General features: G+C 59.7%; 2 protein-coding genes across 4 annotated transcripts in view; one reads left to right on the top strand and one right to left on the bottom strand.

The window, feature by feature from the left end:
• PERM1 (PPARGC1 and ESRR induced regulator, muscle 1) lies at nucleotides 1-12703 on the top strand. Of its 3 annotated transcripts, XR_004755721.1 has the most exons (5): nucleotides 45-306; nucleotides 792-2687; nucleotides 3477-3593; nucleotides 5460-6484; nucleotides 12683-12703. XR_004755721.1 is itself a non-coding variant. In XM_035344815.1 (4 exons), the coding sequence occupies exons 2-4, from the start codon at nucleotides 794-796 to the stop codon at nucleotides 3859-3861; spliced, it is 2238 nt and encodes a 745-aa protein (XP_035200706.1). In that variant the 5' UTR covers nucleotides 1-306; nucleotides 792-793; the 3' UTR covers nucleotides 3862-4609. The 3 variants fall into 3 exon arrangements, 2 of the variants coding, with proteins under 2 accessions (XP_035200706.1, XP_035200707.1); XM_035344815.1 differs by lacking the exons at nucleotides 5460-6484; nucleotides 12683-12703 and adding an exon at nucleotides 3661-4609 and having other exon boundaries at nucleotides 1-306; nucleotides 3477-3619; XM_035344816.1 differs by lacking the exon at nucleotides 12683-12703 and having other exon boundaries at nucleotides 5460-6771.
• PLEKHN1 (pleckstrin homology domain containing N1) overlaps nucleotides 10681-25773 on the bottom strand; it is a 19465-nt gene continuing 4372 nt past the window's right edge. Inside the window, exons 3-15 of the mRNA XM_035344817.1 lie at nucleotides 23946-24092; nucleotides 23706-23786; nucleotides 22799-22886; nucleotides 19910-20034; nucleotides 19009-19158; nucleotides 18663-18743; nucleotides 15818-15887; nucleotides 15345-15499; nucleotides 14428-14622; nucleotides 13817-14053; nucleotides 12674-12784; nucleotides 12499-12547; nucleotides 10681-12308 (exon numbers count right to left, since the gene is read on the bottom strand). Coding sequence (XP_035200708.1) covers nucleotides 12118-12308; nucleotides 12499-12547; nucleotides 12674-12784; nucleotides 13817-14053; nucleotides 14428-14622; nucleotides 15345-15499; nucleotides 15818-15887; nucleotides 18663-18743; nucleotides 19009-19158; nucleotides 19910-20034; nucleotides 22799-22886; nucleotides 23706-23786; nucleotides 23946-24092 — 1680 coding nt within the window. The 3' untranslated portion in view covers nucleotides 10681-12117. The remainder of the gene's footprint in view (nucleotides 12309-12498; nucleotides 12548-12673; nucleotides 12785-13816; nucleotides 14054-14427; nucleotides 14623-15344; nucleotides 15500-15817; nucleotides 15888-18662; nucleotides 18744-19008; nucleotides 19159-19909; nucleotides 20035-22798; nucleotides 22887-23705; nucleotides 23787-23945; nucleotides 24093-25773) is intronic.

The following is a 25773-nucleotide window of genomic DNA, read 5'->3' on the forward strand; positions in this document are numbered from 1 at the left end:
CACCCCCAGGAGGATGTGGTGTGGGTATCGAGAGTGGTCCTGGAGACCTTGGAGAGTGCAGGATGGAAGTAAGCCTGCTGCCACCCTCGCCTCTGCCCCATCAGCTTCTAAATATGGGTCTGCCCTCCCCAAACCCATCACACTCAGGGCTCAGGTGACACTCAGGGCTATTTTTAGCGGGTGAATGGAGCTGTGCTGAAGCCCAGCTCTCTGCCCCCGTCAAGGGTACAGCATCATGTTGTGCCGGGAGGATGTTCCAGAGTGGCTCTTTGAATGGCTCGGCCACCAGCTGAGGTTGTGGCACAGGTAGGATGCGGCTTTGGGGGCTTTCTGCTTCTCCTCCTGCTGCCGGGTCCCCCCCTGCTGGCTTTGGGCTCTGCTGCAGCTCCCTCCCCAAAACGCAGGGGAAAGGAAGGGCTTGCTGAAATCCTGCATGGGCTGTGCTGCGTGCCACCTTCGTGCATGACACGGGGTCAGCAGGAAGGAGTGTAAATCCATCACTTGTCACCTGGGTTATAGGAAAAGGGTGTGCGAGATGCAACGCTGCTGTGGTGCTGAGCAGAGGTGATCCCCAAAACAGCCCCGAGGGGGGTGCTCATGGCAATACCAGCCCAGCGATACCTGTCCCACGGGGTCTGCCACAAGCCACCCTCATCTTCCACTGATTTCACCCAAAAAAACATGGATGGCAGGGGCAAGGGGCAGGGGGCACACACCACCACGGATGCTGGTGCCCCCTCCTCACGCCCCACTCTCTCCGGCCCCCTCCCCTTGCTTTGTTGCCACTGCAGGCATGGATAACTTCGAGTACAGCATCCAGCTAAACGACAGGGACTGGGCTGAATTCTTCCAGGCGGCCGAGGAGTGCAACCTAGTGCCGGCCTCCCTGGCCACGGCGGAGGAGCAGTGTCTCAGTGACATTGAGCAAGGGGACGGCGTGCCCGCTCCGCGCAGCGCCAGCGCAGACGGGGAGCTGGCAGCAGGGCCGGGCAGCGGGCCAGGGGCTGGCAGGGCAAGCTGCTCCCCACGTGGGGTGCCCGGGGCGGACGAGGACGAAGCGGACCCGTGCTCAGCCGGCAGCTTTCTGCGTGGGAGCGACCAGCCCGGCTGCCCGCTGCCCGCTCCCATGCCCAGCGCGCAGGGCACCCAGCCGCCCCGTCCTCCTGTGGCCGAGAGCATCCCAGGGCAGGAGGCGGCATGCGAGGTGGCAGCACCACAGATGGCATCAGGGGAAGGAGCCACCACCAGCAGCAGCAGCAGCAGTGGGGCCATGGAGCCTGCCGGCCACCCCGCTGCACCCCGTGCCCCTCCGCACGGAGGGGATGCCGGGGGGGAGCAGCCCCGTGGAAGCCCAGTGGCGGCACAAACGGGTGCCCCGGATGCTTCGGTGAGGAAAAGGCTTAGTACAGCTGCCTGCGTGGAGCCTGGGGTGCAGGGACCCCCTCCCAGCCTACCCCCCAGCCCTGCCCCGGAGGCTGCTCCCAGCTGCCCAGCACGGCCCCCAGACCCTGGGCAGAAAGTGGGGCCGGAGCCCAGCTCCCCGGAGGTGGTGAGACCCAAGGTGCCAGCACAGACGAGGAAGAGCCGTAAGCAGCGTGGAGCTGGTGCCGCCGAGGTGACCCCGGTGGACAGGGAGCCAGGGGGGACCCCGTCACAGGGCAGCGGGGCGCCCACCAGGGCACCATCGTCCTCCCCGCTGACTTCGAGGAAGAGCAAAGGGAAGGAGAAGGCGGCCAAGCCGGCACCCGTGCGGCTGGGGAGCGAGGAGGCAGCGGAGAGCAAGCGGCCAGCAGCCAGCCCTGGCACGGAGGAGGGAGATGTGCCCGCGAGCACTCCCCCGAAACAGAAGGCGAAGGAGCCAGGGACACAGTCCCCAGGGAAGACGAGGGCCCCCAAGCTCCCCAAGGCAGGACAGGCAGGGGGCTCGGGCGTGCGCAGCGATGTGCCGGTGATTCTTACCACCGCAGCCCCAGACCCTCCGGGAGAGGTGTGCCAGCAGGGGAAGGATCTCCGTCCCCAAAGCGTGGCCACTCCTGCAGGGGATGCTGCCGGGGGGAGCCCTGGGGAGCCTGCAGCCGAGCCCCCCATGGAGGTGAGCGCCCCAGGCTCTGCAGCAGGGGGCTGCGCGAGGGCAAATTCTCTGGATGTGACTTGGCCCGAGATGTACGACTATTTGTTCTGTGACTCCCAAGGGGAAGAAGAAGCAATGGGGAACTCGGTGGAGGGCGAGAAAACACCCTTGGAAAGGGAAATATCCTTGCCTGAACTGTATGAATATTTTTTCAATGAACCTGAAGGAAACAGGAAAAAAGTCAAGGGTAAAGAGAGGAAGCGAAAGAAGTTGAGCAGCTTGGACCACGATCAGCAGAAAGAGGAACCCGACCTGGCGCTGGTCAAAGAGCCCCAGGCTGCCACAGTCCCGGAGCTGTACGAACACTTCTTTCCCGACAGGTCTCGGAACAGGGGGAGCTGGCGGGGGCTTTTCTTCACCACGCCAGCCTCCGAGGTGAAGAAAGCCATGGGGGCTTTGAGGTCCTTCCTGCAGAGGCCGATGCACCTGGGCAGAGGCCAAGTGCCGGTGCAGCCGGCTCTGGTGCGGAGAGGATCCGGAGAGCCGCTCGCCCTCGTGCCGCTGGGAAGAGGCCAGGCGCAGCCCCAAGCTTTGGACATGGCCCTTGCCCTGAGAGGTAAAGCACCGCGACCCCGTGCCCAGCACCCCCGGCTCTGCTCGCGATGCTCGTGGTGCTGCTGGCCCCACGGGAAGGATGGGGACCCGGGGGAGGTCTGGGCACGGCTGGCTTTGCTCTGAGCGTGCTTGCAGTGGGGTGACGGGCTGGCCAAAAGTCCCTGTCCTACCCAGGGTGGCTGTCCCTGCAGCCGTGCCGTCCCACCAAACCGTGTAGTTGTGTTTTTGGTGAGGGGACTGGAGGGTAAAGAGCAAAATCAAAGCACTCAGGCCCCTGAGACAAGGCAGCGGCTGCCGAGCTGCAGGCTGGTGAGGTTGGGTTGCTGATTGATCTCATATTGGTGGGGGAAAAAAGTGTGCATGGGGGGGAACGTGTCCAGCTGAGGGTGAAGGGGGCTTAAAAACACGTGCTGAGGTTTGCAAAGCGCCATCCAGAGACCCCAAAGGCTTCCTGAGCACGGGGGCAGGTCAGAGGGACGGGGGGAAAGGCAGAGCAGGTCTGACCACCGGGACAGCCGGCGTATTTGTCTTAGAGCTTACGCGGGGCTTAGAGCCGCAGTGCCTCCCGTTAATATCCAAACCAAACACCGAGTGACTCATCCCAAGGGGCGCCTCAAAACAGAGCTCCCAGCCTGTTTGCACAGGGAGAAAAAAAAAACACAAAACACCCTTTGCCACGGTGGTAGCTAATTAATAAGCCGGCTTTAATTAAACGCCTGATCAAATAAACATGGGAACAAAAATAACCTACTTCTGCGAGGCGTCCTGAAGCTTGCTCTCGTCCCCGCAGGGATACCCGAGGCCCCGCTGCCGCTGACCCACAAGGACATGTGTCTCGTCTTCTGCGCCTTCGCCTCCTGGGCGGTGAAAACCTCCGACCTGCAGGCTCCGGACGCCTGGAAAACCAGTGCGTGCGGCACGGGGCTGGGGGAGAGGGGCGGGCAGGGGCTGGGGGAGGACCCGGCGGGGAGGGAGGCAGGGATGCTAACGGACCCACCGGTGCTGGCAGGGAAATGCAGATGTTTTCCTGTTTTTGTAGAGTCCTGCTGCTTTTTAACACGTCCCGTAGGAGTGTCGGTCCTGAGTCCTGCTTGCTTAGGGTCTTTCCCCTTGCACAGTGCCTGCTGCCTTCAGCTGAGCCTGGCTTTATCCCCGCTCCATCCAGCCTCAGTTAGGGACCCGTATGGGGTTTTGGGGATGGGAGAGGCTTCTTTAGGGTCCCTGCTTCCAAAAAGCATCACCACGACCTCAAGCGTGCTCAGCTGGAACAAGCACACGCATTTTTATAACGTGCCATAAAGGGATAATCTTTTTCCTAAATACCACCCCGGTGGTGCATTGACCCTGCCAGCTCCTCCGTCATCCCCACGCGTGTCCCGAAACACAACCTGCACAAAGCACAGCCCTCGGTCCCCCTCTCCAGCCACAGCAGAGCCGGTGGCGAGGCAAGAAGGGGCGGCAGGAGGTGGCACCGAGGAGCGGGGCACGGGGCCAGCGCCGCCCATGGGCTCTCCGGGGAGGAATGTTCCCCACGAAGGTCACGCAGGAAGCTGACACCCCGGGGCTGAGAATAGCCCGTTAGCTAAGGTTGCTCCGCGCAGCAATCACAAGGAGCTCTTGGCCTGCTCTTCGTTGCCTTCTTAGTACGAGGCGGAGGTGGCAGAGGGGGTGCGGGAAGCAGGATGCGGCCCCGTGCCATGGGGTTGCGTAAGGTAGCGTGCAAGGGGCTTTGCTTGGGCAAAGAGCGGGGCAGGCTGACCTCTGGCATGAGCCAAGCTGAAAACCTGCACCAGAGGCTCAGAGAAGGGCCTCATTCTGTGTGCGTGCTCCCTGAGGTTTTGTTTGAAGCTCTGCATTTTCTGGTTCGGAGTCTGGGGTATTTTCTGCTTTGGGCTGGGATCAGAATATCAGCAGATAGCCCACAAATAAAAATAAGAATAAAAAATTGGTCTGAACAATAGAAAAGGAAGGGAATGTCCTGAAGCTCTGGTGAGGTTCCCTACTGTGACCTTCTCATCCAAGATCAGACATCTCCACTCTAGCCTGTAGACCACCACCCAGCCAGGCAGGCGTAGATATTTTATCACCATTTTCCCTGGTCCTTCCCAAAAGGTCCTTCCCTTCCCAAAGGTCTTTCCTTCCCAAAACGTCCTCCGTTCCCAAAAGGTCCTTCCCAAAGTGTCCTTCCCTCCAGCGACCCGGCAGCTGGCCCCTCTCGGGGCACACAAAGCTGCTCGGGAGGGATGGGAGTCCTACATGAGCAACAACTCCCGCAGCAGGACCAGCACCGTGCAGACACCAGGGTAAGGCTGTCGCCTTCAACACCTTGGCAGAGCTGGCCCCAGGAGATGGGATTTTCTTCCAAAAGGGCTTTTTTCTTGGTAATCCCATCCATAAATGGCCACCAGCCATGCTAGAGGCAAGCACCAGCACGGGATCCACGCCTCGTGTCATTCCCTAGCGCTCACTCCCCCCACGTCTCAGCCAACCCGTGAAGTCTGTGTGCTCTTTCCCTCCAAACCAGCCATTCCTTGGGAAAATGATGCACCCAAACTGGAGGAATAAATGTGGTCTGGTGAGCTGTTGGCAGCGCGGGGTTGAACGTGCTGGGATTAACCCGGCGTGGTGGGGACGAGGGGTGAGGGCAGAAGGGGAAGGACCCCCTTGGCACATGGTCAGCGACTTGTGACCTTCACGATGCGAGGAGGATATTTTGGGTTGGGAAGAAGTCTCACCGTGGGACCACGATGGTTTTTTGTTTTCTTTTTTGCAGTGTTCCTGGCGAGCTTTGGCACGCTGTCCGCCATCCGCTACTTCCGACGGCAGGCCAGAGAAGGACGCCCGCGGACCTAGCCCCGGCGCACGCAGGAGGTGCTCCCCCCGGGACGGGCGAGGATGGAGGAGGCAGGGGCCAGGCACCTCGTCCTTGGGCAGCGTGGGAAGCCTGGACCCCAGCACCGAGACTTCTCTGGACCCATCCCCAAAAGGGACAGGGTGTCACAGGAAGCAGGATCCTTCCCGTGACGGTCGTTGGCAATACGGTAGGCGGTTTGTACCTGTACTGGACACAAGAGGAGCCCGGCGTGGGCTGGCTCGGTTCTTTCTTTGCACACTTCTTGCATCCTCGTGCCATCTGCTAGGAGTAGTCATGGTGTCTGGCCCGGGGCGCTGCTCGCCCGTCCTCCCCGCTGAGCTCACCTGGGGGCTGGAGGGAGCAGCAGAGGGAGGAGGGAGCCAAAGAAGCCAGGAGAAGGGCTTCGTGTCCTACAAAAGGGTTGGGGGGGAGGCGAGGAGAGAGCTGGGGAAGAGCTGTCTCTGCCCCAGCACGGCGCTTTGCTAAGAAGATGCCGCAGCAAGGGGACGGAGGAGAGCAGGGAGGGGGGCTGAGCACAGGGAAGAGCCCTGGCAAGGACAGGAGCTTGTTGGAGAGGACACGGGACGCAGGCACTTGGCCAGCCAAGGGTCTAGGTGTTCCACTTGGGGCCTCTGCTGCCTCCCGTCCTAGGAACATGAAACGGGAGGGGATGGAGGGTGAGCGTGGGGCTTTGTGGGGCCGGGGGTGAGACCCGGCACGGAAGGGGGTGGAAAACACCAAGGAGGTGGTTTGATTTCTTCGCTGTCTCAAGCGCCTTCCTGGGACCCAAGGGCATTATTCGTGAGGGTTTTCTGCACTCCCAAGTCTGGCAACAGCACAAACGTGAGATTTGTTAAGCACTTAGGGACCAGATCCACAAAGGTACCGGGGGGAAACGTGCCCCAGATGCCTGTGTGGGTCTGCCTATGAGCTTTGTAGGAGCAGTAAGGATTTGTCTTCTGGAACAGAGGAGAGGTTCGGCTCTTTCCTTGAAATGCAGAGTGCCATGCAATTTTAATGTGTGTGGGGTTGCACTTAAGACCATGTATTATTGCAGATAAGAGAGCACACGGTGGTTGCACAGTGAGACACGTAGCAGTAGGTGGTAAGGGGGATGTGCAGGCTCTACATGGACTACAGTAGCTGTACGTTGAGTAGGAAGAGTTTTGTGGAGGAAGAGAACATATTTAATATGCTGAAAGCTTCTAATAAAGATCTATCCCATTTAACACTTCTGCGTGCCTTCCTCTTTCTGCATCGTCCACGCGTGGAACTGTTGAACGAGTGTTGGGTTTTAAAGGATGAGGAATCAACCCGCACAGGGTGTGTTGGTATAAAAGTGTAGGAGAGGATGGGGAGCCCTGGAGGACAGAGCACTCGGGGTGCTGGGCTGCTTCTCCTCCCCTTTGGCTGCACCCCAGAGCCTGTTCCTGAGCACGCACCGTGCCCACGAGCACAGCGGTGGGCATGGGGGGCGCAGGGCAGCACCCCCAGGGCTGCTCCATCCTTCCCTGCACAGCCTGGCACTGCAGCCCTGGAAGTCCTGCCGAGCAGACCTCGCTCGCAGGAGCACGGCAGGCAGAGGGGAGGGGGAAAGGCTCACATGTGCTCAGTTTTACTGTTTATCCAGCCATAATCCATTAAGCGCTCCCCGCGAGCTCAGCGGCAGGTGGAAATGCAGCAGCCTTGGCGTGGCGGGTGGGTAATGGGGGAACAGCTGGAGGAAGCGGGCGATTTCATTCTGCAGGGCTTTCCTGGGAGACCAAGCGACACAGAGCTGAGCAAAGCAGAAAAAGGGCAGAGGAGGGCAGCAGACAGGCTTGCTGAAAGGAAGGGGGCCCTGGGACCGCCAGCCCGCCTCTCATCCTGCACAGCTCCTCCTGCAGACTGAAGATCCCAGTGGAAGCTGAAGCACAAACAGGCATTGCTGGCTTCTTGCTCGCCTTGAATTTTTCAGATTTTTGTGTTTTCTAGCCTTGCCAAACAAGCCTGGAAGAAATAACATTTTCCCTTCGCTTTGCAGGTGCAGGAACAGTTAGTTTCCCTCCCAGCTCGTGCAGCGCTCCCAGGTGCAGTGCTGGCAGCTAGTAAAGGCTCGTGCCAGAAATCACCGAATTTAATAGCGGGTGAAATGCCTGGGAAAGCTGCTCCGGTTTGTCTCAGTGGTGCAAATTTGGCCTGGAGATCTCAGTGGAACTGGGAGCCTTCCTGGCCAGAAGCCATGGTGTTGAGGACACCTTTGAGGACATCATCTCCTCCAGGAGCTCTGGGATGGGGGCAGCCCGTGGGCACGCACCTGACCCTGTCTTGGTTTCTTGGTTTCTTCCCTTGGTTTTGTGTCTTCCTGAACTCCCACCCCAACCCCTGCCAACCCTAACCGCTCTGATTCCAGGAGCCCATCTCGCTGCCTCAATGTCTCCATCCCAGAGCGTGAAACCTGCGCCAGCTTTCTTCCCAGGAGAGCTCAGGACCGCGTTACACCACGGCAGCGTGAGGTGCCCGTCACCTCTGCAGTAAGAGCACCTTGCCTGTCTGGGACCGTCGGGATCTGGTCCTTCAGAGCTTGGGCTTGGAGAAACAAATGTGCTTTGGCACGTCCCCCTGCACAAGCCACTGAAGACACCAGATTATCCACCAGGTCACAGGTGCATTTCACACCCCTTTTGTTCTCCGCTGGCAGAATCGGATGAAATAAATATTTCAGCCCACTGCAGATGCAAAGGGAAATACTGCAAGAGGCTCGTTGGTAGCAGCTCTGGGAGCGTCTGCTGTGCTCGTTCAAGCAGCAGCATCTCCAGTGTCCTTCAAGGAAACCAGCACGGGCTTGCCTGCAGTTTTAACGCTTGGTTTGTTCTCTGACCTTTTAAGCTCTCGCCTCTCTCCGCGGCCAGGTCAGCCTGCTTGTATCTCTCCCCGGAGGGAGCAGCCAGAAGCTCACCGTCTTTTGCAACAGCGCCGGCCACCACAATAGAAACGACCTTTTCGGAGCATCCTCGCGGCGGCGGCGAGGCTGTTTGCACTTCGCTGAAGAAAACGTCAGGGCCGGCAGCGGGAACCGTGCCATCCCGCCCCGCTTCCTCGCCTCGCACGTAGCTCCCACATCTGACACCTCGCCGTGCCAAGCAGATGAAAAAGTCAGGCAGGTGCACGCTCCTGGGCTGCCGGGGCAGACCATGCGCTGCCCTGCCATGCGCGCCGGAGCCGGGGTCTGGCACGGCTCTGTGCCTCTCCCCCTCTCCCGCAGCAATCCGCTTCGCCAGAGCAGCTCCTGATATCTATAATTTATTTATTTATTTATTCTGCTTCACCTTCTCAGCAATGAAACCAGAGCAAAGCTTCCTGCGGGCATTTCTGCTGGGTCATTTCTGCGTCATTGCCGTCTTCTCGCGGGACATCAGAGGGGTGTCTGAGGGCTGCTGGTGCCAGCCCTGGATGGCTGCAGCGGGGCTGGCGTTGCCTTGTGCCCCCTCCTTGCTCGCAGGGACAGCGAGGCCAGGACGAGGCACTGGGGTGGGCTCCCGGCGAGGATCCCCGAGGGAGCTGCGCTTCGCCGAGCCGCTGCGTCCTGTGCATCGCCAGGTCCCTGCTGCGGGGGCAGCACGCTCTTCCCAGGGGTTTCCATATCTCGGGGGGGCACAACACCCAATTCACGGCTTTTAGCACTAGCGAGGGCGTTGAGACTGTCACAGGGGGAACTGTTGGCACTGAATGTCACCTTGTGTCGTGCACCTGCTCTGCGAAGAGAGGCGGGTGTCCTGTGACCGCGCGGAGCCGCGGGATGCGCCCCCCAGCCTCGCTCAGGCTGCGCCTCTGCTGCTGGGGTGGCTGAAGGCATTTTCCAGGAAAAGGGAGGTATTTTGTGCGTTCACAGGTACTACAGTTTCCATTTTCAATTTCAATTTTCTACCTGTACCAAGACACCTGGTGCCACATTAAGCGAACCTATTTCTAAATCCTTTGTCTGCTGAGAAGTGACAGAGAAAAAATATGAGAAGGTTTTCCCAGCTACCGGGCAGGTGTACGTGGACACAGCTCCTGGGTCAGCATCCCGATGGGAAACCTTCAGGAAAACCCAAGGCCACCAAACCCAATGACCCAACAGGGAAGCTGAGCTGTGGAGCTCAGGTGGGGGTCCTGACTGGTCTGATGCTCATGGGGGCTGCTTTGGAAACACTTTCGGGCTGGTAAATGCACATCAATTGTTGTGCATTAATGGTGCCAGCCTGAGAAAGCTGTACTACCTTCCAAGAAAGGATAAATAGAGAGAGACCAGGGAGAAGGGCTGCTTATAGGGGGTCAAACCCCTGTAAGGAAGGGGAATAAGCAAAACTCCTTTAGCTGCTTGTAGGCAGGGGCTGTACAAGCATTTCGGTGGCAGTTTGCCATCATAATCCCTAGGTGCTCTGGGGCATCAGGGAAGGAAGAGCAGGGAGCAGGTCTTCATGAGCAGCAGGACAAAGGTGGGACACTGGGGTCGTGCCCACACCCCCATCCCCGCTCTCCATCGGTGCAAACCCCGACGGTGCCCATGTGCTGGGGGCAGGCTCGCCTGTCACCCCAAAACGCTGCCCAGCAGCACGGCAGGGACGGGGCCAGGCCATACCTCAGGTGCCGAGGCATGAACACAGTCCAGGACCTGAAACAGGAGCCGCGCACACCCCGGCAGCCGCGCACGGAGGCGGTGCTGGAGGCGTGAGAAATGAGCAGCCCGCACGTCCAAAGGGCAGCGCTTGGAAGGGACAAATTTAGCCCCGATGTAGCTGGGGCGAGCCCTGCGAGCTCTGGCAGGTGCTTCGGGTGCTGTGCAGCGGGGTCCTGACATCGGGGGCTCCTCGCATGCCTGTGCACCCTGGGCTGATCGATAGGGGTGCAGGAGGCAGCTTGGAGAGCTCCTTTCCAAGACCCCCAGGACACCGGGGGAAAGCAAAGGCCGGTGAGCTTTGGCATTAATCCGCCATGCGGTGGAGACTTTGCTCTGGGATTAGGTGTTTGCACGTGCCTGCCCTGCCCCAGGGAGTCAGCACTCCGGGGATCCTGCGGGATCCAGGGACACAAGCGGAGGAAGGGCTCCGTTACAGCACCAAGGGGCGAAAATTCACTGCCACCAAGCCAGGTACTGGCAAAAGAGAGAACAGAAGTCTTCCAGAAGAAGGTTTGTTGTATTTGCACGGGCTCACAGTGATCCAGAGGGGAACTTTTACAGTAGCAGGGAGGGGTTTTCCCCTTTTGGTACAACGTAGACATCGCCGCTAAAACACGATTAAAAGGATCGTGGTGACAGCTTTTAACGCCAACGCGCATTAAAAGCGCACGAGCACGGCCCCCTCCAGGACAGCACGTGCCTTTGCTGCTCCCTGCTGAGATCCTGTCCCGAATAAATAGGTCCTTGGGGGTTAGGTTATTAGGGACAAATCTTCCTAACACGAAAGTGAACCTGAAACAGAACAATAACAGCTAGAAGACCCAAACCAACACGCACACGGAGGAGCACGGAGCTGCCCGTTCTACAGTACTGAAGGTCATCCGCGGCTACAAAATTAAATAGACCTACAACTCGGCTACAAAATTAAATAGACCTACAACTCAGACACATTTACACGTTAAATACATAAAATACAATCAAACCTTACATGTAAACTCGGCTGGTTACCTTCTGAAAAAACAAAACATAACAGAACACTGCGATACAATGCAAAGGTATTCAAGTACAAAGAGCTCCTGGGTTGTTTTTTGTTTGCACCAGTGAAAGAACGAAAATTGAGATTTTTGCTACTATGCTCGGCTTGCAGCCTCTTTGGGGAACAAAGGTTAAGAATTTGGAGCCTCAGGTAAAAAAACATTCGGGTTTGCTGCTGCCCTGTATGTGCTAAAGGATCTGGCTGAAGAGGCTGCAAAGAGATAGCACCGAGACTCTGTCCCCTGTTGTTTGTGTCCTGATCCTGCTGCTGCTGTGGCGGGGGGCAGAGCGAGCTGCAGGTCTCTGCAGAGGATTTTTTTTTCCTTCCCTCCCTGCCCAAGGATCCCCAGGCAGCTTCTGGTGTGGGCCCAGCAGTGTGCAGAGAGGTGGGAGGAGAGAACGCGGTCCCGTAGGGGGAACCTAGGGCGTCCTTTCTGCGAAGTCCTGGGTAAACACGAGCCCTGTTTCGTGGCTAATTTTGTGGCAGCACCTTGCTTTATTCCACCTCCGAGGTGTCCGGCTCTCAGTATTGCAGGTCACACTATGATTTGGAGCCAGCACCATCAGGAAAGGATTTTTTTTTTTTTTTTTTTCATAAAATGGAAAGAACATCCCCCAAAACCCTGGCTTGCTGTCTCCATCTCTGCCAGACAGCTCCGATCTTGCAGGAGGACAATCCTACCTATTGCTACCGACCTCACGTGCTGTGCCGGGCAGGTCCCCTACATCTTCCCCTACATCCCAGACCTCAGAGCTCACGGGGGAAGGTTTGGCTTAACAGCAATTCTTAGGATTCCCCGCAGATCCCCTCCCTTTGCTCCCAGCACCCCGCCGGGATGGGAAGCCCAGGTGGGGAAAAGAGCCCGGGGGCTGTCGTGTGCCTGGCCCTGGGACCCCTCCTCAGGCCTGGTAGAACTGCGGGCTGGGCGTTGGGGATCCCCGCGGGGTGCTGGGCGCCCTCCCCTCGGCCTCCCACAGGTTGTCGTAGCTGAAGTCGCTCTGGAAGCTCTGCAGCTCGGCGTAGTCGTGGTAGGCTGCGGAGCCGCGGCGCGAGCAGCCCTCCGGCAGGTCATAAGCGCCGCTGCTGTCACCTGCAGGAAAGCAAAGCGGAGCTCGGAGAGCTGCTGGGCGCCCCGTGGCTGCCTGCTCCATCACCAGCGGGGTCAGCAAAGAAGGAGGAGGTGCACGAGACCCCCCCATTTGTCCTCCCAGCCCTGCTCCGAGTGATGCTGGGGGAAGCGGAGGGGGCTGCGGCACCCCATCAGCTCCCGAGGGTCTCACCTGGAGGCTGCAGCAAGGGGCCCAGATGTTCCTCTGGCAGGGAGGAGACCTGGAAGGGAAAAAATGTGCTGATGGGGACGGCGTAGCCATGCGGTCCCGGAGCGCTTCACACCACCCCTGCTCCCCAGGACGCTCCCCAGCACCAGGCTGAGCCAGGGCTGCTCTCACAACTCACGCTGGCGAGGTAAGGAGCACCAGCAGGAGGCTGGGGAGGTCTCTGCGCCCCGGGCATCTCCCTCCAGTGTCTGCTGGGCAGGGGCTGGGAGGTCTTTGGGCACTGCAGGACCTTAAACAGAACAAATTGCAGAGCTGATGCCTGCCGTGGAGACTGGCTGCTCCCCCCCACCGTGAACCAGCCCTGCTGTGAGCAGATTGTTGCTGCAGACTCAGGCAAAACAAGGTTTTTCTCTCCACTTTGCAAGTTCTGCTACATTCCAGCGCCAAAAGCCCTCGCTGTGAAAGAAAGAACGGGTGCAGGTCGCGCACAGCACCCCGCTAGGGGTGATGGAGGGTGGCCAGGTGTGAAGGGAGGAGGGCGAAACCCACGGGCAGCTCAGGGTCAGGGTCAGAAGGAGCCCTCCAGGGGGAGAGGGGGCTCAGAGATATGGGGGGCACCAGCCAAGGCTGCTAAGGGATGCACAGGACTAGAAATATCGCCTTCAACCTGCCCCCGGTTATTCGGGGGGCGTGGATCAGCCTCTGACTCATCTCCAGCTTCTGGAGGCTGGGTGACATCTCAGTCTGGGCCTTTGTTTCGTGGTTTCTGGCTCTTCCCGGGGCTGTTGTGACGCTGGCATCCACCAATAAGACAGGGGAGACCCGTTCCCTCTGCCTCTGTCCCAGCTGGAGGAGAACCGTGCCGTGCCCTGCCCCAGCCTGCCGCGCCTGCCCTGCAGTGCCACATCTGCTCGGGCTCAGGCAGACAGCAGGAAAAGAAATGGCTGGGGGCACAAATTCTGGAGCCCCAAAGCTGTGTGCCGAGGCAGGGAGGTGACCAGCAGCAGCACGGGGTGCCTCTCGCTGGCAGCCAGATCTGGCCATGTGTGCCGAGGGAGCCAGGCGTGCAGGGGGGCAGCACCCACCAGGCTCCATCCAAGTGGGGAAACTGAGGCAGGAACAGGGCACGAGCAGGGGGCGATCACCCCAAATGCTTCTCAGCCAAAGGGGATGGGGACTGGCCCCTGTGGAAATGGTTTCCCCACTGCCCTGCAGCACCGGTGAGGAAAGCACAAGGCACAGGAGATAAATGTGCACCAGTTCCCTGCTGTTGCACCCTCCCCAGGCAGCAGGGCAGCCCCCAGACCCCTCAGCCCCTTACATTGCTCAGCTCCGGGTGCGACGGTGGGGCCGTGGGGCGATGCCATGAGCTGAGTGCTGAGTAGGGCTCGCTGTACGCCGCGGGCACGAGCTCGCCGCCGGGGTGCTCGGGGATGAGGCCGCGCGCCGTCCTCTCCGCGTCTTGGCCGCTTCTGCCTTTGGATTTCCTGGCGCTGCCGCCCCTCCGCAGCTCCTGTGCGGGCAGCCCGGTGCTCGGCCAGTTGGCGTGGGGCAGGCACTGCGAGGAGAAGGCGAAATGGGCTCTCTCCAACAGCCTGGGCACGCACATGTGCACCTGATGCACCACCACTGCCCTGCTCGGGGTGCCGTGGGCATCGCTCTGCGCTTGGACACCCCCCATGGTCCTGTGGCTGCCACCAGCCTTTTGCAACCTGTACCTACAACCCTCATACAGAGAATTTAATAACTGGGGCTCGTTATCAGCCTTTCCCTTATCAGCAATGACAGAGATGAGCCAGGACAAACACAGGCTCCGGGCACGGATTTGCAACGCCACGCTGTGAATACAGACCGCGCAAGCTCAGCCCGCCTGGGCACCTGGACAGATCGCTCTGACCCCACAAACGTCCCGGGTTTTGGGGGTTTACTTACATGGAGAGGCTGGGAATAGCCAGAGCTGAGCGAGTCCTCCAGCACCCTGCCCTCCGACAGCAGCACGAAGGACTGTGCGTCGTGGAAGGAGCCGCTGTTCTGGGAGAGGTGCGTCAGGGTGGCCCCTTTCCCTCCGGATGCCCAGGAGTTTGTGCGGCCATCAGAGGCTAGTGAGCCTCTCCCGCTGCCACCAAGCTGTTGGGGGAGAGAAGGGGAGTGTGTCAGAGCACCCCGAGCATCCTCACACTCTGTGCTGCTCCCTGGGGCTGAGATTGGGCAGGATGAAGCCGCGGCTCCATGGTTCAGCCCTCCCCAGGGTGCTTGCAGCAGGGAGGTGGGTGCCCAGGCACGCCAACCCCATCCCCCTGCAATGCCACCGGGGGGATTTTCCTTGTGGGAGCCTGGTGGTGTCCTGCTGGGAGCACCTCACTGCGTGGCACCGCTCTGAGCTGCAGCCAGGGATCTGCTTTTGGGGGAATTCAGTGTAGTATCAGCCTATATGGTACAACGTAGGGCTTCAAAGGTAATTTGCAGGGATCAACAACTTCACGACAGTCTTAGAAGCATAGAATGATGGAGCCATTGAGGCTGGAAAAGACCTTCAAGACCACCAAGTCCAGCCATCAGCCTGACCTACAGGGTCCCATCACCGAGCCACGTCCCTTAGTGCCATGTCCGCACCTCTCTGAAATGTCCCCAGGGCTGGGAGCTCCAACACCACCCTGTCCCAGTGCCCAACCACACTCTCCAGCAAGAAATCCTTCACAAAACCTCCCCTGGCACAACTCGAGCCTTCAAGCAGGGGGCTTGAAGCAAAGCCTGCTCTCACAAGAGCATTCACACATGGCCAAAGGCAGGGCAGGCAGAGCCCCCGGAGACATCCATCGGGAGCCACGCGAACCCGCAGCGCCTGTTACCTGGCTGAGGTGTGGCAGCTTTGATCCCGAAAAGCTCTCTGATCCCGACAGGGAGGAGTCGGCGTTTCGAAACTGGGCTGTTTTCAGGCAGTCGAGCCACTCCTGGTAATCGTCATAGCTGCGGCAGATCACCCGGATCGAATTGATCAGCCGGCCTGTAAAACAGCACCGTGCCCCGCTGGCACCGCAGGCGAGCGCAGCCCGCGGCGCTTCCTCCAAAACCCCATGGGCACCCCCTGCTCCGTCCCTCCCCATTTCTCACGGGCATCCAGAGCAGCACGGGACCCACAGGAGGACGCTCTGCCTTAGTGGGACGGGGACGAAGGCAGCCCGGATCCCAGCGATAGCACCCAGGCGGCTCGGTTCACCTCATCGGGGTGCCAGGATGCTCACAGCAGCCCAGCGAAACCAGCCCAAGCCCAGTGAGCTCCACAGCCGCTGTCGGCCCGGCCCTCGGCATGGCAGACACGCACCTTCTATTAAAAAGGAGGTTTTCTCGTTCTCTTCAAAAAACACCTGGATGGCGTTGAGCGGCAGCTCGCCCTGGCGGAGAGAGAAGGAGGCTGAGCACACGCAGGATGCGCCGGGGGCTGTGCGCCCGCCTGAGCAGGCACCGCTGGCTCCGCTCCCTTGCACCAGATTTTTGCCCCCCAGGGAAGCCAAGAGGCTTCGGGAGCTGATAGCGAGGTTCTGCCAGCACAGCTGGGAGCAGGAGAAGAGCCGGGAAGCAGTGCTGGCAGCGAGGACCGGGCTGGGCTGGAGGGAGCTGGGGGGATCTTCATGGGGTATGGGGAGAAGCCTGGGAAGGCAGCGAGGCTGCACGAGCTGGGGGTGTCCTCACAAAGCCCTCCCTGAGAAGCGGGCTCAGAAAAATGCCTTCTCCTGCTTCCATTTCCCACGCTTCAACAGCTGACTTCTCCAGAAAACTGTGCAAACGTGGTCCTGAAGAAGGTCGGACGTGCTGGGCTGGGATTTCCAGCCTCGCAGCCAGGAATCCCCAGCACCCGTACCCTGCGAAGCCTCACAAAGGCAGGGCTGCGCCCTGTAAATGCCAGCGGGGGAAACGCGAGCTCCGGGGCCATGCGGCTCAGATGTGGCTGCCACTCCGGTGGCCTGTGGGGGTTTCGCTGCACCGAGTGCCACCAGTGACAGTTTGGTTCCCTGTGACAGACAGCCTGGCAGAAGGGCCCGGGGTTTGGCAACACTGAATTAGCATCGGGGTCTCTTTTTTTGGGCTCCCCAGATGAGCAAGAAGCACCCTGGGCGAGCAGCCGTAGCAGATTTTGTGCTGGACACCACCCACCGATGAGCTCCCTGCTTTATTTCTCACTTCTCTCCCTTTCTGTGAGCAGAGAGGGACATCGTCCCTTTGTCCCTGCAGCCCCTGCTCCCTCCCCTGCTCACCGCACCCCTGCTGCTGGCAGTGGCCCTGGGACAATTTTGGCCAGGATGGCACACGCGGGACCTGCGCAGCGCCCAAAACCCGAGCACCCACCTCGCCATGCCCCCCACCAAGCACCGAGAGCAGGAGCAAAGCCCTGTCACCGCTCCTACGGTGCAGTCACTTGGGATCCATTTCCCTGAGTTCTCCAGCTGCAAAAATCAGGTTTCTGGCAAAAAAAAAAACCAACTCATCACGCCCTCGCTGTCCCTGGCTGCAGGTGTCGGGGACCTGTGCGGGCGGCTGCCTCGCCGCAGTCCCGTGGGGGCACACACAGCTCCTGCAGTGCTTTTCCTGCACAGCCAAGCAATTTGCCGGCTGAGCAGTGCCGGGAGGATCAATGTGGGAGGGAAAGCTCCGCACCGTGACTCAGTTTCCCCCGCTGCTGTCAGAGGTGGACTTTGATGCTTTGGCATGCGTGTGGGTGGGGGCTGGCACGGGATAGGCACAGAGCATCCTTTGCAAACAGCATGCACACTGCCTGCGCAGCCCCTCCAGCCTTTTTGGGGCACGGCCCCCCTCCTAGAAGCCCCCCCCTGTGCCCCTCGACACCTTGCCCGGGGCATTTTCCCACCAGCAGTTGGCCAGAACCGGCTGCTTTGGGTCAGCCCAAGCGCACCAGCTCCTGCCCAAGACCAGAGAACAAAAGGGCCGGGCTCTTCCCTCGCACACCAGAGGCAGGGCTCGGCGTCTGCTCGCGGGGAAGGAAGGGAAGCCGGCTCACAGAAGCCCGGGGAGAAGGCTGCTGTGCCCCGGCACGCCCGTGGAAAAGCCGGTTGGTGCTGCAGGGAGCCGGCCGTGAGTCAGCCGCGCAGCCCTGCCCTCGGCACCGCTAGCGAGGAGCCCGCGGACCCACGCTCCGGCACCGTGGGAAGGCAGCTTTGCGTGGCCGGGGAAGACAAATCTGGTTTAAGGTTTCAAAAGGGATGAGTTAATCCGGGAGCCCAGCCCAGGGCCCCCTTGCGCGGTGCCCCGTTCCCAGGAGCTGCAAACTATGCGTTCCCGAAAGCAGGCGCAGTTGGAGGCGTGTGGCAGGAGCCACCAGCTGCTGGGAAACACCTGGGTGGCTGAGAGAGGAAAGCTTGTAATGGTGTGCAGCCCTCCTCGTGCCCCTTCCCGCTGCGGGCACAGCCTCCTGCAGCCGGTGGGATGCTCCGTGCAGGTCTTCCTGCCCGAATCACAAGCAGCCTGCAGCACTCAAGGCAGTGACACGGGCATGGGGAAATAGCACGAAGGACCCCAGTGGGTTCACGCTGAATTTCACAAGCCCTCCACCTCCACAGGGCTTCCTCGTCCCTGGTCCCTGGTCCCTGTCCTACCAAGGACACCACTGAGCTCAGCACCACCACGTCCCGGTGCCGCTGCACCTGCTGGTTGGGCAGCACGCGGCTTGTCTCGGCACCCTCATTGTAGCATGAGAAAACAGGGTCAGGGAGAGCACAGGGCTGGTTAACAGCCGTCACAGCCGTGCCTAGGACGGAGGCTGGCAAGGGGGATTAAGGGCTCACACTGCAGGCCATGCGGATGCAGCTCCCGTGCTCCTTGCTCTCAAGCGGTGCCGCAGAAAGGGGCTGGGGAAGCCGCCGGCACGGCCGCCCAGGAGCACGCCAACCTCCTCCTCCCAGAGCCTTGGCAGCCAGCTCCTTCCCCCCGGGGCTTTTGTAGGAGGGCAAGGTGTTTCTCATGGGAAGATGGCTTGCAACATCCCTCTGCCTGCTCGCCTGCCAGCTGGCAAGGGAGCGGCGTGGAGGGAGAGCCCCTGCCAAGACGGGGAGCGCAGGGAAGGCCAGGTGGAGGGGAATAAAGAGCTGGGGCCGCGCTGAAATAGCCGCGGTGGGGTGGGGAGGGAGGGAGAAGAGGCTTGCAGGTGAACTTACCTTGAAGTAGAGGCTGTTGTGCTCTTCAGACACTATCACCAGGGTGGAAGGGTAAAGCACCAGCAGCCGGTCATGCTGCTCCTTGGAAAAGCAAAAGGGAGGAAGGCTCAGCCCCGGGGACAGAGCCCAGCTGCTGCCAGACCACAGCCTCCCGGCGAGGCTCCTGCAGCTCCAGCCCCGACCTCCAAATGCTCATTGCGCACACGTGCCATCCCCTGGCACCGCTGCTGGGCTGGTTTGTCCCATTTACAGGATTAAAGGAGCCCTCGGGGACCCCCTGGATGGCCGGCAGCAGTTGGGCAGGGCTCTGCGCCATCGGCCTCGCCAACCTGAGGCTGTGTCCTACCTGGAAAGGCAAGTGCTGAAGCTTCACTTTGGAAACGCAGAGGACGTCGCCGAGGGATTCCCGCTCGGTCCCTCTCCACTCCTGGACGGGCATGTTCTGCACGGACCACCGCAGCTCCTCCTTCCCCACGGAGCTCTGCTGCCAGTCGTCCTGGGGACAGGAGCAGGGCTGAGGAGCAGGGCAGCGCGTCCTCCCCTAAGTGCTTAGCCAGCACAGGGCTCATGGAAGGACACTTCTCAAGCGGGGCAGAGGCAGGAGAGAGCAAATAAACCTGTGCAGGAGCCAGCTTTCGAGCCTAGCATCATCTGCACGTTGGGGGAATTCAGAGGGGAATATCCACGTGGGCAGACGGAGGCAGGAGGGGAGGAGAACACCCCATAAAGCTTGGAAGAGAAGGCAAGCCTCTTGAATCTGGTCCCATTTTCTAGACCCCACTCCCAGCCTCCTCCTCCAAAATGTTTTGCAAGCTCAGGACATTTGCGCCAGCAGCCAACTGGGTGAGAACTTCTCCGAAGTAGCCCCAAACCTCGTGGTGTGGCAGCCCTGGGTGGCAAGGCTCCCTTTGGGCACCCACACCCTGCCAGACCCCACGTGCCAACCTGAGGGGCAGCTCCTGGCTGCTGCAGGGAAGCAGCCAGCCTGGAGAATTGGGGACTGGTCAGGATTAAACCCCACATCTCCACCCTGAATTTGGAAATCGCAGCGAGCACAGCAGGGAGCACTTGGAAGCGGACCCAGAGCTCCACTGCCTTTTTGCCCCCTGCCCTCTGCTCACGCTCTCCAGGCTGGAGGAGCCCCGAGCCCCAAAGGAGGATGGAAAAAGGCACTGGAAAATGCAGAGAGCGGCCGGTTGCAGGGGTTGTCCCCCTCTAACACAGCTTCACCGGCCCAAGACGCTCACCTGGGAGAGGAAGGGCAAGCCCAGGCTCCCTCCGTTCAGGTGGATCTGTTTCTCCAGGTGGTAAAGCCACTGCTTCAGCTCTGACTCAGTCGGGCAGAACACGATAAGGGGATTCAGCAAAGGACCTGGGAGAACCGAGATGAGACGAGCAGATAAGGGCACGAGCATCACAGGGCAATCAGCTGGCCGGGGCTGTCCTGGCCCAGCACATCGCACCCCGGGCTGCCTGGGACATTGCTCTCCGGCCACCCGGCTCCAGCCCACGCCACCACCACCTCCGTCACGTTTCCTGCCATGGGACAGGCTGCTGGGAAGCTCTCGGGAGGCAACCTCTCCAGCACCTTCAGCACCCGCAGTCACCTCTAGCTCTGACCGCCCTTTTTCAGTCCAAAACCAGGCCAGGAGCAGAAGTCCAAGAGTCCAAAAGTCACGCCTGAGATCAGCAGGCAGCTTTTAACTCCGCAAGCCCCTGTCAGCTTGCGAAAAGCATCGGTGACGCCACGCCAAGCCATCGTGGTGCTCTTGGTTTCACTTCGGCTGCAAACGTATGGAGCAGCAGCAGCTTCCCAGTGCTGTTTATTTATTGCCTCCCCAGATAGGGCCTGTGCCAGACGAGCTGAAGCTGCTCTCGGACATGGCCCGGGAGGAAAGAACAGCCCTACACCTTGCTGGGTTTAATGTCTCCAGCTATCGTTCCCCCCGTAGCACAAGCCCCAGTCTCACACACCCTCTGCTACTCGCTGCAGAGACAACCTGATGACGTTACTAATCATTTCTGGCACGCTGCAGAGTGGACGTTATGATTAATAATTTACCCATGATCTCACGTTAAGGCCATATTTGGTGCATGCTTCGTAAGACCTGGATTCGTGGGACCTGGAGGTACTCCGATAACGAGCGCCCGGCATAAACACGGTACTTTGCCCTCCCGTGGAGCGCCTGTCATCTCGCAATTCCCGCATTATCTATCAGTTAATTAAGACTTTGAGACACCTCCGTCTGTCCAGAAATGCTCTTAACACAAACACAGAGGCGGGGAAACCGAGGCAGCTGAACGGCAGCCCGTGAGTCACGGCGCTCAGACCCATCGCAGCACCTCGGTGGCACGCAGCCCTGGGCACCCGTGTGCCCATCGACCCGCGTGGCTCCGAGCTCTCTCCTCTTCTCCTGCCTTGATTTCCCTGCCCTTGCAGTGGAGATAAAGAGATTCCCTGCTCTGTGCAGGGCAGCTCGGAGGGTGTATACGTGACAACGTTATCCAGATGTTCGGGAAGCTCCGAGCTCTTCCCGGAGCACCCAGACCATCGCAGAGGCAGCAGGAATCCTTCCAAGCACGGCGCTGCTTGCCCTGCCGCCCCTCACCGCCACATCCAACGGGGTGCTAAGGGGGGGGAAAGGAGAAGAGGAACTCCAGCAGCACGGCCTGCGGCAGCGCCGTGACGCAGCGGGGCTGAGCAACCTGTGCCGGCCCTCGTGCGCCCTTCGTCTGCCCCGCGCTTCCCCTTTCCGTGGGAAGGCTCCCAGGGGAAGGTCGGGGTCAGCAAAGCCACTTCCCTGCATGGCTGCAGCTGATTCCCACCCAGAGCTCTTCCAGGAGACAAAAAAGCTGCTGCAGCATCCGCAGCTGGGGCAGGGGCACCGGGATGCTCCGGAGGCTGGAGCAGCCAAGGTACCAGCATCAGCAGCGACGGTGCTGGCACCTTCCGAGGCACCAAGCAGAACAGAAAGCACAGTTTCTGGGGCAGATCTGCAGGATTTCACAAGAGGATGGGCTGGTGTCTTCTGTCGCCAAGTCATGAGACAAAAGACTCCCACCCTGAGGCCACACACCAGGCTCTGCTCCTGCTGCGCCTTGGTTTCTCCCTCTCCAGCGGAGAAATAAAACTGCTCCGCTGATCTCATGGGATTCCTAAACATCTCTGCCTCCCCAGCCTCTCCTTGTCACTATTTCCTAACCACCTCCCTCTGCCAGAAGAGCCTCGGTTTGTTCTTCCCCTGAGCAGGACCCAAACCCAGCACGGCTCGGGGCGATTTTCCACCCAGGCGCGCTCGCCCGCCTTTCAGCGCGATCAGAGCGCGTCCGCCCAGCCCTGCACGGAGATTGCCTTCGTCTTTTCAGCTGCCAAAAAGGGTTGGAGAGCCCTGCCCCACGCAGCACAGTGATGCAACAACCCGGCAGTCCTTAAAACCAGCGGGTCATTTTTCCCAGCTCTTTTTTACATGTTACTTGTTGTTGTTGTTCGAGTGGCCATCGTACGTTTTTCTCTCTAAGAGTGGGCACAGGGCACGAATGAGCTCCCTCGGCTCTGCCTTTACAGGGTTAACCACTTATTTCTGTGCACCTCATGCTGTAACTGCCCCTCCTGGGGGCTTGGGGCTTGAAATTCTGTAATGACTTTGCCCAAGGAAGCCTCCGGCCATGCTGCAGCAGGTCGTTATCCCAGGAAATGGTTTATAAAGGGAGATCTCGCCGAGAAAAATCTAAAAGGCTCATGGAGGCAGGAGGGCTGCCGGGGGAGAGTCGAAGAAACGATGCGGTGCCCTGATGGCACCCGCCTGGTGTCACTGGTGGGGCAGCTCACCCCTCAGCACCGCTCCCATTTGCATTCACATGTACCTCAGGATGCTCCGCTCCCGCAGGAACCACCACCGGGTGCCCCATCAGCCCATCCTCTGCGCTCCCACCCGGCCCCTTCCCTGCCTGCAGCCCTGGGCAGGAATTTTGGAGCCTCGGAGGGAAGGATGCAAACGGTGGGAGGACGAGCATCACCCCCCTGCCTCCTCTCTCTGTGTTTTCCTCTGGGACTAGGTCAGAGGGGGACAAAGAGCAGGAGGCTGTGACTAATGCACCCTTTGCTCCCCTCCCGAAGCGAGCGCGGAGGCACCGACCTGTGATGCGGAAGGCGTGATCCTCCTGCCCCGGGCTCTTCCCAGTCTCGATTTCACACACATTCAGCTCTTTCAAAGGCAGCAGTCCCTGCGCGAGAAGGATGCACCGTTATCTCGGGGGACAGGTGACCTACACCCCTTTATCGTGGGGGACTGGGAACCCAGCCCCGGCCCCAGCAGGTTGGGCTGCAGAAAATATGGAAACGTTCGGGATGTCCACTGCCCTGCTGGCCGGAATGCTTTCTGTACGCTTCAAGTCTTTTGGTTTTAAGAGACCTCAACAAAACGATGCTGATTTAACAGAAGAAAACCAGATGGAAATGCCCATGAAGCAAAATTGGGCTGCCGGGTTCCTGCAACGAGGCACGGGGACAGATGACAAGTTTGTGCTCCCTGTCGTGGGCTCTGAACAAGGGCTGTAAAGGATGCAGATTGCTGTGATGTCTAGGAACCACTGCTGGCACATTAATTCCTTTTTAATTCCTTTAGAATTAATAATCTGAGGGGCTGCCTATAAAGCAGACAGGGGATTTTGTGATATTGTTTATATTCTGACATGTGTCTTTTCGGCTGAAGGCTGGCTTGCTGGCTGACTCAAGAGACCGCATTGTCACATTGCATTAACCTCAAGTGACCTAGAAGGCGATAAATCATTTCTAAAAGGGACGAATTTGCCGAACATCCCCAAAACAGCAATGCTCAGATACTCCCGTGGAGGGAGAGCGCATTCAGGCTTTGCTCGGCTGTGATTTTTCGGCAGAGCAGCCTTTGCCTGTAATTAACCAGCATCACCAGGTTAAAAGATTGCTCAGCACAGCCCCAGGAGCGGGGTTTCCCTGTCCTGCCCCATCCCATCCTGTCCTCCCAGTGCCCCCAGTTTGGCCGTGCTGCCCGGGAGGTGCCCCACCTGGTAGGTGAGCCCGTTGAAGCCCATGGACTGGAAGTACAGGTAAGACTGGAACAGCTCCAGGTAGCAGTCGTTCACCTCCTGCAGAAAACAATATATAAAAAAAAACATTTCTGGGGGTTCTGACGGACAAAACGCACACCTGGAGGAGGTCCCCATGGGTCCCATTGCCCAAAACTGCTCGTCACTTCCCAGCCCTGCAGGGCCACTCCGAGCCCCCAGCCACGTGCCGTGACTTACCTGGCAGTGCTGAAGCTTTAGCTTGACCTTGGAGTAATAGATGATCTTCCCCAGGTTCCTGACAACCGTTTTCCTCCTTCCCTTCTTGAACAGGCTGGGGAACCTCTGGTCCAGGTTTTCTTTTTGGTTTTCTTGGTTCTGAATGTGCTGTAGAAAGGATTGAGGAGAAACAAGTCAGAGGTGGGAGGGATGGAGGAGATGTTCCCAGCGTGACCCGACCTCCAAAAGGTGCCCTGGGAGGGTGCCCAGCCCCTGCTGTTTGTTGCTGGGTCTCCATGCCAGCGTGCTGGCTTCGGGTGCTGCTGGCAGGCCTGGGGAGATACGGAGCTAAAAGGAGGCTTTATGGGGTGGGAAAGAGGGGGCGCAGAAGCACAGCCTGCATTTAGGGTCCCCCAGCTCCACAGCTGACCCCCTGCCGTCCTAATTAAATTCACTGGAGCAAGGATCGGCCCTGGCTCAGCAAACACAGTCTGCCTTCCAGGCGGGGAGTTTCTCTTATTTCCTGAGTCCTGGTTATATGGAAATCCCTCCCTTGTGCAACGACACCAACCCACACCCCTATTGCACTGTGCTGCCGAAAGCCCGTGGGGCATTGCACCAAGGCCGGGGGTGAAAAGCTCTCCCAGCAGTTCCTCTGGGAAGAATGTTCGTTTTGTTCCTGATTTTTCCTGGGGGCTGGTTGACTTTTTGGGCTGAAGGAGGGGCTGCATCCCAGCAAAACCACAGAATCCCCCCAGGTCCATGCCCTGTGTGCCCATCTGAGATTTAAATATCAGTCTTAGGCATGCCACGGACTCCAGGATATTAATTCCAGAGAAAAGGAGAAAGGCAGATGGGAGATGCAAGCTTTCCCTGGCTGCAAACCACCCTAGGGGGACCCTACTCTGCCCGTTGCAGGCTGGGTTTTGTCCTGTGCCAGAGGGCTCGGCAGTGGCATGTGGCTCCCCCCCTGTTGCAGCAGCATTTCCAGGAACTAGCAGGGAGCCAGGGCGCACGGGGATGGGGTGACAGCTCTCGCCCTGCGCAGCCCTCGCTCCCCCGCCGCCGGCGGCCAGCGAGACAGCTGCCTGAGCCCCGTGATGGATGGCGAGCCAGCAGCGAGCACCAGATCCGTGCTGGGGCCCCCGTGACTCAGCCCTGCGGAATGGCATTAACCCCTCTCCTCACCCATCACCCTGCCCATCTCCGGCGCTCCTCCGCTCCCGGGAGCCTTCCACCCGCAAGGACTGGAGCTCCCGCTGCGCCCTCGTGGATTGAGGTGGTTTTTTGGGGTGCGGGCTGAGCCCTTCTCTGCTCCACGTCTCCCTCCAGCCAGTTCCACGCGGTACCCGTGCGCATGCACCCGGATCCTCCCCCGGAGGTGGGAACCTGCCGGCTGCCAATTAACGCTCTCACCGAGAGGCAATTAAGCAAAGGAAACGATTGCAGTTGTACTAGGAGCTGCTGCCCGAACACAGAGCGGCCGATCGGCTGGTGGGGGGGGGGCACCGATAACAAAACCTGGCGGCGGGGTGAGGAGGGGTGCGGGAACGAGAGCGGGGACACTGCGATGAGCAGAGAGGGTCCCCCAGCAATGCTGGCGGCCGAATTGCCCTGCAATAAGTGAGGCCCTGGGATGCAAAAGCAACTTGGTCGCTGGGAAGCCAGCAGGGATTTTGGCAAAGAGCCCCGCAGGGGTGAGGTGCCCCCGACGCCCCAACCCCTTCCTTCAAGCTCAGGGCAGGGCAGCACCATCTCCAGATCCCATCTTTAGTGGGGATGCGATGCCCTGATGGGGACAAGGCCACCACATCAGGTCACAGACAGTGAGACTTTAACAAAAACAGCC

The sequence above is a fragment of the Oxyura jamaicensis genome, chromosome 21 (genome assembly GCF_011077185.1).
Source record: "Oxyura jamaicensis isolate SHBP4307 breed ruddy duck chromosome 21, BPBGC_Ojam_1.0, whole genome shotgun sequence".
In the NCBI taxonomy this organism is placed as follows: Eukaryota; Metazoa; Chordata; class Aves; order Anseriformes; family Anatidae; genus Oxyura; species Oxyura jamaicensis.

Bases quoted from the DNA above. Each gene is read 5' to 3' on its own strand.
- PERM1 (XM_035344815.1), top strand. From the start codon at position 794: ATGGATAACTTCGAGTACAGCATCCAGCTAAACGACAGGGACTGGGCT. The intron at 2,688-3,476 runs GTAAAGCACCGC...TCGTCCCCGCAG, and splicing joins CATGGCCCTTGCCCTGAGAG to GGATACCCGAGGCCCCGCTG. The intron at 3,620-3,660 runs AGGGGCGGGCAG...GGCGGGGAGGGA, and splicing joins GCGGCACGGGGCTGGGGGAG to GGCAGGGATGCTAACGGACC.